The following is a 10032-nucleotide window of genomic DNA, read 5'->3' as shown; positions in this document are numbered from 1 at the left end:
AGAGTTCATGCACGATGGGTTTCTCCTTCCCTCCCTCCCTCCCCCCTCCCTCCTTCTCCCTCTTTCTTTTCTCTCTTTCCTTTCTTTTACCCCTGCCCCCTTCCCCTCTTCCCCCTTCCAGCCTTCCCTCTTCCTCACTTTCTGTCTCTCTCCGATGGACTCTTTGTTGCCAGGCTGCAGTGCAGTGGTGCGATCTCAGCTCACTGCAACCTCCACCACCTGGGCTCAAGCGATTCTCCTGCCTTAGCCTCCTGAGTAGCTGGGACCACTGGTGCATGCCACTATGCCTGGCTGAGTTTTGTATTTTACTAGAGATGGAGTTTCACCATGTTGGTCAGGGTGGTCTCGATCTGCTGACCTCGTGATCTGCCTGTTTCTGCCTCCCAAAGTGCTGGGATTATATGTGTGACCCACTGTGCCCGGCATTTTTTTTTTTTTTTGAGATGGAGCCTTACTCTGTCGCCCAGGCTGGGGTGCAGCGGAGTGATCTCGGCTCACTGCAACCTCTGCCTCCCGGTTTAAGGGGATTACAGACGCACGCCACCACACCCGGCTGATTTTGGTATTTTTAGTAGAGATGGGGTTTCACCATGTTGGTCAGGCTGGTCTCGAACTCCTGACCCCAGGCGATCTGCCCGCCTCAGCCTTCCAAAGTGCTGGGATTACAGGGGCAAGCCACTGCACCCGACCATGAAGCACTTTCTTTCTTAAATGTTTGAGAAATTCACTGCTGACACCATCTAGGTTCTAATAAAGTTTTCTCTGTAATAAAGCTTTAGACTATGGATTCAACTTACTTAGTGGCCCTATAGGACTATTTAAATATTCTATTTCTGCTAGTGTCAGTTTGGGTAAATTGTATTTTTCAAAAATGTGGCCTATTATATCTAAATGGTCAAGTACATTTGCATTAAGTTGCAAACAACATCCCCTTGCTACCCTGTCAATATCTGCAAGGTCTGTAATAAGCCCCTTTCATTCCTGATGCCGGTCACTCACATTTTACCCCTTTCTTTCTTAGCGTCCCTTGATGATCTGCTCCTGAATCTATGACTTTATTGAGAGCTGCAAAATGGTGATTTTTAATTGTATCATTCCTTTCTCAGCTAAGAGCTGGAACACATTATAAAGAAGAGTTTTCCCTCCTCTTCCCTTGGGCATGAATGTGGACTCGTGGGCCTCCAACAGTTAAGGTGTTATACTCCACTGCCACTGTCACTTCCACACTCAGCCCATTCTCCAAAAGCCCTTGCTTCTTTCGGTGGGGAATGGCACCTGGTGACTGAGCTGGCAGCCAGGTGTGCTCATTGCTATGGGGTGCCATTGCATCCAGGCCCTTTCAGAGCACAGAGCTAGGACAAATTTTAAAAATCATTAATTTAAACCAGTACCTGCAATGAAATCTAACACTGCAGGGTCTTCCTCACCCTCCCAGTTTCCATGTATATTTCTTTTAGTTGTTTTTTGAGGCGGAGTTTCACTCTTGTTGCCCAGGCTGGAGTACAACGGCGCAATCTTGGCTCACTGCAGAGCCTCCTGGGTTCAAGCGATTCCCCTGCCTCAGCCTCCAAGTGGCTGGGATTACAGGCACGTGCCACTGAGCCTGGCTAATTTTTGTATTTTTAGTAGAGACAGGGTTTTTCCACGTTGGCCAGGCTGGTCTTGAACTACCAACCTCAGGTGATCCACCTGCCTTGGCCTCCCAAAGTGCTGGGATTACCAGTGTGAGCCACCGAGAATCGCTTCCGTCTTTCTAAGAACAGGTAACTCTTTTGCTTGGGGGAAGACAGCAGTGCTCCTGCCAGCCCCAGCCTCTCCTCCAGAGGCAGCCGCCTGGCTGCAGTAACATGCAGCCGTGTCCCAAACATCAGAACTTCCTGGGAGAGCTCTCCCACGTGCCTGCTGCCACGCTGCCCCCTCAACCAGGGTGCCATCTGGTGCCAGCTGTCGGCGTCCACGGGACTCACCTGGCAACATCCTTGATGTCAAAGCCAGGCTGGCACCAGGAGTCCATGAGGGCCAGCAGCCTCCTCTGGAGGTCTGGGAAGCCGGCCACATAGCGCTCCACGAGGGCCACCTTGTCCTGGAGGAGCAGTGGGACGCTCATCTGCGGGGGAGATGCACGGTCAGGCCACAGTCTCCGTCACCTCCCACCAACCCAGTTAGCAGCCGCAGTGTCAGAACTAAAGGGGCCCGGCCTGCCTTTGTGCTCACACACACCTGCCCCAGGCTTCTGGTAGGTTCTATGGCCACCCCCATCTCCATGAAGGCCTGGAGGCTCTAAGAGGCAGGGGGACCCTGGGAAGCTCATTTGTCACCAAACCTGGGGAGGCAGGACTGAGACAAACCAAGCACGTGACACCAGCACTGCCCCCGAGGGGCCCTCACGCCCCACAGGCTGTTGGGGCCTCCAGGAGGCCCCAGGGTGGGGACTCCCTGGCTGTGGTGCTGGGTCTTGGGATACGCCAGCCATTCCCTCAGCAAGAACCAGGCCCCTTAGACAGAGCCTCTCAAAGAAGTCTCCTCACCTCCCTTCCCCACCTCCTCCGCCTCACAGGTGAGGCTGCCTGGAGCCGGACTGCATGGGGCCCACCTACATGGCGGTGCCCTCAGGGACAGGTCTCGGGCAGAAGGCAAAGCCCAAGAACCCTCTCCGGCCCCAGCTCCTGCAGACCTGGAGTCTGCACCTGTCCCCAGAGCACAGGGCCGAGGCCTTTGTGGTGAGGATTCCCTCCCTCTTTAGGGAGACCAGGATGCATCCTGTCCCCACCTGGCCCTGCCCCAGTTCCACCTGTGTCCCCGTGGTGGGGACAGAGTTCCCCGTGTGGAAGTTTGTCTGGAAAGTCCGTTAGACAGGTGACTGCTCCCCTAGCCCCTGCGCAGTGGAGACAAGGAGCAGAAGAGGGTCCCAGAAGTACGCGGGCTGCGTGTCCTGAGAGGCACCTGGTGGCCACTCCAGGGAAGGGGTGGCCTGGCTGCTGCACAGAGCACTCAGGGCTTCCGAGGACCGCTGGGCATGGGGTGTCTGGACGTGCGGCTGCGCCCGGCTGGGGTCAGCCCACCAGCAGGACTGGTCTGGGGGCTCCCGATGGCCCTGCTTTCCTCTCCCTGTGGCTCGCTGGACTCCCCACCTCCACCAACACTGTTCCTGGAAACCTGGGCATTATCCAAGTTTGAACCTAAACGATTTACATGAGAAAGACATTCACCTTTTCAACATCAAGTTCTGGCTGCAGCTTCAACGTCGTGCCCAGCATGACTGCCTGGCAAACACAAAGGCACAGATTACTCAGGGTCTGGGAGGGGCCATCACCCTTCTGCACAGCGCGTGGTCCCTGCGGCGCACTGTGGGGCCTCCCCGTGTCCACCCACGTGGCCCTCAGGCTGAGGGGCCTGGCCTGGCAGACAAGCGCCCTGTGCTGAGCCCCACCAGGCCCGGCCTCACATGAGCTGGAAGAGGCGGGAGGCCCAGGCTGGTCCTAAATGGGGCAGCAGGGACTCGTGCGGTGCTGGCCACGCAGCCTGGTCCACAGGGCCTGGCTCAGGGCTTGCTGACGAGCCCGCGGAGGGCAAGGAGGTGGGCTCGAAGCAAGGGGCAAAGCCGTGGCCTCCCACGTGACCCACATGCGGGGCCCAGTCCTGGCGTCCACGGCAGAGGGGCCAGGGCCGAGGACCCCAGGGCAGGGTCTCAGCACACCCCGACGCCTGGGAGGTCCTAGCTGTTCCCACGAGGCGGGCGACGGGCACCCCGCGAGCGCTCCCAGGCCACGCCGCTGCGACGGGGCACGGAGGGCCCTGAGCGCCCGCACGTACCGCGGGCCCGAGCGGCTATTAATAATTTCCATAAGACGCGCTCCCATAACCAGCAAAAACGACCCGCGAGAGCAGCCCGCGGAGCACCGGCGCCCCGCCCCCGCGCAGCCCAGAGAAAGGACCAAAATAGCGGCCTGGGAAAGCCTCGGCTCCGGCTTCCAGCCCCCGTGCGCGGGGTGGGGGCGCCGGTCCGGGGGCCTCTCCCTGCGCAGCGCTGACCCGGCGCCACCACTGCCTGGCCGGGGTCCAAGAGGCTAGGCCTCCAGCAGGCCCGCAGGGCGCAGGGCCGGGGGCTGGGGTCTCGGGGCCACAGGGAGGGGCGCAGGGCCCGGGGAGGAAGTCTCAGGCCCTTGGGGAGGGGCGCAGGGCCGGGGAGAGGGGGGCCGGGTATCTCCGGGCCGTAGGGAGGGGCGGAGGGCCCGGGGCAGGGATCTCGGGTCTGCAGGGAGGAGCGCAGGGCCGGGGCGGGGTCTCAGGGCCGAAGGGTGGGACCGAGGGGCAGTGGGGAGGGGCGCCGGGCCCGGGAGGTGGGCATAGGGCTGGGCGCAGGGGCCACCACGCGGGGACCACCCCAGCAGTGACACCCGCAGCTTCTCACAAGGGCCCTGACCCCTTCTGGATCAGGGATACCCTTGAGAAGCTGCCAGAACCCAGGAAGGCGGGAGTGCAGGCCCGGACACCTCACTGTGTTCAGAACCATGGGGTGGTCACGACTCCCCCTCCCTCTGCCCCTCCCACCCCATGTGGGCACTGTCAGGTGCAGGGGGGTGGAGGATGGGGCTTCGTCCTTCACGTCCTTAGGACCAGGCCCTCAGCAGGTGGGAGGGGGTGGGGGCCCAGCCAGGGCAGGTGGCCAAGGTATCCCCTCACTGCTGCTGCACCCGGCCTCCCTCTGAGGACAGACTTCAGGCTCCAGGCCGTAGCCCTTGGCGGGTCCCCCCCAAACATGACCCTTCCAAGCCCTAGAAGGCCTCAGGTTTGGGGAGGAACCTGGGCAGGGCTGGGTACAGCAGTGCTCCCCAGGTGGGCAGCTTGGCCTCCCTGTCCCACAGGCTGCGACCCCGGCTACCCTGTGACCCTGTCAGAGGGGGTCAAGGTACGTAGCTGAGCCTTTCTCTTCTCCACGGCCATTCAGAGCCCAGGGCAATCCGGTGTCTGGACCTTTCTGCTGGGCCCGCAGGAGCTCTCTGGGCACCCAGGGCCTCTTGTGGCCAGGGGGGCTTTCTGGACATGCAGGGGTCCTGGGGCCCCCAGCTCCTATGTCCACGTTTGTACCTGGAGCCTGGTGGGGGCTAGGGGCCTAGCAGCTCAGGGGACAGGACAAGGATGGCACTCCCTCAGCTCCACCGTGACAAGGGCAGTGCCTGGCTTCCATGGGTGGCCTTGGTGATGGGGAATGTGGACTGGGGGTGGCAGGCGGCAGACCCACCCCTCCAGGAAGCTCCCTGGCCTGTCCCCCATCTCAGGCCCTGGGGCTCCTGCATGGCCCTTTCACTGTGATCCTGCCTGGCTTAGAATCAGCGTCTGGTCATTTGTCTAAACCTCCCTGGGAGAATGGTGTGCAGCTGCCCACTGCCCATGCCTGGCCACTTGGGAGACTCAGCAGGCACGAAAAGGTCACCCGGCCCCAGAGCCAGGCTCAGGGAGCAGACAGAAGGTGAAGAGTCGGGGACCTCAGGGAGAAATGAGCTGGGGGCTGGGCCGTGAGGACAGATGGGCACACTGAGCCCACCCTGCACCAGGCGGCACTTCCTGACCTCGGCTGCCCGGAGGATGGGAGGCACCCACTAGCAAGAGAGGGCTAAGGCGTCCAGCTGGGGGGCGGAGGGGCTGCAGAAACCTCTGGCCACACAGGCCCAGGAGCCATGGCTTTCAGGGAAAAAAAAAAGAACAAGAAAATCCAGAGGGGCTGTGGTGCTGACCATCGGGAAGGGCATTCCCTGGCTCCCCTGGGCCCCCACTCGGAGGGGCAGGAAGGCTGGCAGGTGCCAGGCTTAGTGGCTGAGGAACCCAGTGACGGCCCTGCCTCCCACCTCTGCGTGGGCCTGGAGCCAAGATGGCCTTTTTTTTTTTTTTTTTTTTAAAGCAAAGCTATCTTTTTACCTTGATAAGCTGTTTAAAAAATGTAAATAAAATAACTCAGCGGACAAAAGCAGGCATTCATCCCGCCCAGAGCCAGCCGCTGCCCTCGACATGAAATATCGCAGCACATTGAGTGGTGAGTCCCAGCTAATCCGAGCGGACAGGCCTGAATGCGGCCCCTTTCGGCCGGGCGCGGCGGTGGGCACTGGAGCATGCATCGCCTGCCGGGCGGCCCCGCTGGGGACAATGGCTTTCTTCGAAGAAGGGGCCTGTGCGGGACAAGACCCCCTTTGTGTGGGGATTCCTGCCTCGGAGCGTGAGGAAGGCACATTCAGCCGGCCCCAGACAGCCTTTGAAAGGCTCTGTAACAGAAGACGGCCGAAACCCTAGCCTGCCTTCTGCCTCCCTGCACTGTCCAGGCCCGGCCGCCATTCAGCCAGCGCAGAATGCGTCGCGCCACATGAGCGGACCCTCCGTCCGGCATTGTCCCGCGCCGGCCATCGTGGCTTCTCAGCGCCACGCACCAGCCGTGAGAGGCCGCGACAGTGCGGGGTGGGGCCGGGGCGGCCGACGCTCGGCTCACTCCTCCGAGGGCCCAGCCAGGCAGCCCCGATGCCTGCACCCGGGTTCCAATGCGGCTCCTCATGGCCAGGGGCTCTCGCTGGAAAGAGGAACCCAGGGTGCCGTCGGGACAGCCTCCGCCCCCACGCGGGGCCCTGCGTCTCAGCAGCATGTCCCTGAAGGGCCCTGACAAGGCAGGGGGCGGACTGATGTCCCCGAATGCCAGCCTACTTATACATCATCAGTGTACCCTGAACCAAGCACCCCTGGACTGAGCAACCCCTGGCAGGGCACCCCTGGACAGGTCACCCCCAGGCAGAACACCCCCGGGCAGGGCACCCCCAAGCAGGACACCCCCGGGCAGGACACCCCTGGGCAGGGAACCCCCGGGCAGGACACCTCCGGGCAGGACACCCCTGGGAAGGACACCCCCGGGCACGACACCCCGGGGCACGACACCCCCAGGCGGGCAGGGCACCCCCGGGCAGGGCACCCCTGGGAAGGACACCCCCGGGCAGGGAACCCCTGGGCAGGGCACCCCCAGGAAGGGCACCCCCGGGCAGGACACCCCCGGGCAGGACACGCCCGGGCAGGACACCCCCAGGAAGGACACCCCCAGGCAGGGCACCCCCAGGAAGGGCACTGCTGGTCTTCTTTGCTGCACCTCCTACTGCACCCTGGAATGTGCTCGGGGATCTGCAATCTCAGGGCACTGAGAATTCCCAGGGGCCCGTCGATGCAGGAACAGCTCAGAGCCACCCCACGCAAGGTGGCCGCCTCCCTACTCACTGCAGGCCCCACCACTCCCCACTGCTCCCCACAAACCCGTCCCAGCTTGGCCAGGCTTGGGGGGCGGTGGCTGTGACTCCAGGGCCTGGTCTTCCTCTTGGAATCCTCTGGGCTTAAGAGTCAGCATTGCTCACAAAGGAGGCTCAGCAAACCTCCATGCTTCCTAGCATTCCACCAGTTCTCATCCAGACGCCTGTAGCTCCAAACCCACACTTCTGCCACACGGCGGACACCCGGCCCCCGACCACAAGGGAGCAAAGCCGCCTCTCCCGCCAGCAGCCGACAAGGGGCTGGATGCTGAGCGGACACGTTTCATGCCTGGTCGGCTGTGCCGGGCACGACTGATGCCTTGGCCCCAAGCCTCGTCCTGTGTGCCGGGCACCGGCCCACTCCACACTGTGCCCGGTGAGTGGGCCCCACGCAGGGTGCCGTGGGCAGCAGGGCTGGTACCAGCCGCTCCCACAGCCCCTCTGCTCAGCCTCTTCCAGGAGTGTTTCCTTCTAGGGAACGCAGACAGCACCCAGCGCCCAGGAGGCTGTGACGAACAAACACCCACGGAGGGCAGCCGCCTGCATGGTTCTGTGTAGGATTCTCGGGTACAGAGACTCACGGGCATGGTGGGCGTGGCTGGACCAAAGCTCAGGGCCAGGCCCACCTAGGACCCTGTGAGTTTGAGGGCCTGATGGGGGCCAGGAGTCACCTTTGGGAGGAAAGGACTCATGGTACCAGGAATCGGTGGGGGAGACCAGGCCTGGGACTGGCTGTGCTCTGACATTCCTGTCGGCTCAGGCAGCCGAAGGGCTCCTGGGACTCTGCACCCCACGTGCAGCTGATGGGCTTCCCACTGCCAGGTCCTTGATTCCTCCATGCAGACCAGAAGCCCCACACAGCCCCCATCACGCAGGCGGCCCGGAGCCAGGCGCAACCCTGCCCCGCCGCCCGAGAAGCCCTTTCCCCGTGGGCCCAGCCACGTGGGCCCAGCCACGTGGGCCACTCACTTCTCTGAACCTGCCCTCGTGGTAGAGGCGGTGGACGTGCTCCAGCAGGCAGCTCCGGTCTGCATCCTGTAGCTGGAAGATGCTGGCCAGTGGTGCTGCAAGGCTGGGGGGACTCTCAGTGAGGACCTTGACCGCTCGGGCCTGCAGCTGCTCCAGCCTCGGGCTGTGCTGGAAGAGCCAGGACCCGGGCTTACTGGACGCAGCACCCAGGGGCAGAGCCATGGGGCTGGCTGGGGCAGGCCTGGCCCAGGGAGGCAGCACCTGTTACTGTGGCTGTGTATGGGCCTCGGGTGGCCTGCAGGGCTGGGGCATGGAAGGGGTGAGGCCGGTCTCAGCACGTGGCTGTCAGGGGGCTGAGGGTGAAGCCCACGGGCTGGGCCTTGACCACAGCCCCCAGCACCCCCCTGCCCTTCCCCGGCTTGCTCAGTGGGCTGCAGAGGCCTGGGCAGGTGGGTGCCAGGTCCACTGTGCTGAAGGGTCACAGAGCCCATGGGCGCACCTGGGCTGGGTCCGGTCGTGGCTGTGCCTGTAGCCAGCACTGCAGCTGGTGGGACACCCAGGCCTCCAGGGAGGGACCCTCTCCCCGCCGGCCCTGGCTGCTCTCCAGCATGTCCAGAAGCCCGGCCAGGGGGTCGTCCAGGGCAGCAAACCCCCGCCAGGCTTCCTCCCGGAGCTGTGGAGACACAAAACCACATTGTCACTTTGTCTTGCACTCAAAGCCTCCTGGCAAGGCCTCCCCACCGCACGGAGGTTTTAAAATTTAATCCATTCAGAAGGTAACTGTGGCCATTCAGCTGCCATCCGCGCCTCTGTGACTTCTCATGCTGCCGGGATTCCGTTCTGGTCCGCTGCCTCGCAGGCCACCAGGGGCGGTGGTCATTGTCCGCACTAATCATCCCATAAAGACAGAGGGCCTGTTCTCCAGGCAGGCAGAGGGCTGGCCTGCGAGGCGACCACAGTCCGGGCAACCACAGGTCCCCAAGCCACTTCACCCGCGGCGCCAGCAGGACACGGGCCAGGCCTGCCCTCAGCGGGCGAAAGAAACCGAGAGGCAAGAACCAAAACCCACACTGAAAAACGCCTTTTATCCACTTTTCTATCCCTGACCTGCAGGAGATTCAGAAACGGGTGACAGGTGGAAGAAGAGAAGCAAAGCGTCGGTTTTGGTCTCTGGCTTCCGGAAGATTCTAAAGCAAGTTGGCCCTCGCTGCCGCGTGGCAACCTCAGCAGCACAGTCCTCTGGGGACGCCTGCAAGCAAGTCAGCTGCGATTTACTTGAAGCCACGGCCACTACCTACGGACGGTTCCGCAGGTGGAATCGTAGGCGCTAAAGGGCTGGACGGTTCGTGGCTCAGCACTCGAGGCAGGGCGCAGCAGGCGACAGCCACGCAGGCGGGCAAGAGGGTGAGTTCCCAGCTGCCCACACTGGCCACAGGACGGCCCCAGAGCTGGGGCAGGCTGCAGGCTGGGAGTGTGGGCCGCACTGCTTTGGCCCTGGCGATGTGGATAGTGCCCTCCACGGAGCTCCGGGAGCCACATCCCCAGGCTGCCACGCAGCTTTGAGTGCACCAGGAGCCACATCCCCAGGCTGCCACGCAGCTTTGAGTGCACCAGGAGCCACATCCCCAGGCTGCCACACAGCTTTGAATGCACCATGCTCCGGGGTCTTGGCAAGCTTACTGAAACAAAAGGCAGATTCTGGAACCCAGCACTGGACAGCTCTCCCCACAAACCCCCGGGACCCGGCACTGGACAGCTCTCCCCACAAACACCGGGGACCCGGCACTGG

The 10032-nt window shown here is 62.6% G+C and overlaps 1 protein-coding gene across 10 annotated transcripts in view; it reads right to left on the bottom strand.

Moving 5' to 3' along the window:
* Positions 1 to 10032, bottom strand: part of EXD3 (exonuclease 3'-5' domain containing 3) — a 79067-nt gene that overhangs the window by 51657 nt on the left and 17378 nt on the right. For 9 of the 10 annotated variants that reach the window (XR_004263916.1, XR_004263917.1, XM_032261689.1 and 6 more), the window contains exons 3-6: positions 8743 to 8916; positions 8244 to 8411; positions 3210 to 3263; positions 1968 to 2107 (exon numbers count right to left, since the gene is read on the bottom strand). Coding sequence is in view for 8 of the 10 variants with exons in the window: in XM_032261689.1 (XP_032117580.1) it covers positions 1968 to 2107; positions 3210 to 3263; positions 8244 to 8411; positions 8743 to 8916 (536 nt within the window). In the remaining 2 variants the exon portion in view is untranslated. Of the gene's footprint in view, positions 1 to 1967; positions 2108 to 3209; positions 3264 to 8243; positions 8412 to 8742; positions 8917 to 10032 lie in introns of those variants that run through there. The other variant, XM_032261696.1, reaches the window with a different exon arrangement.

The sequence above is a fragment of the Sapajus apella genome, unplaced genomic scaffold, assembly GCF_009761245.1.
Source record: "Sapajus apella isolate SASKATOON/1434 unplaced genomic scaffold, GSC_monkey_1.0 scaffold126, whole genome shotgun sequence".
In the NCBI taxonomy this organism is placed as follows: Eukaryota; Metazoa; Chordata; class Mammalia; order Primates; family Cebidae; genus Sapajus; species Sapajus apella.
Note: the sequence above shows the minus strand (reverse complement) of the source record. Positions and strands in the feature narration are given on the sequence as shown.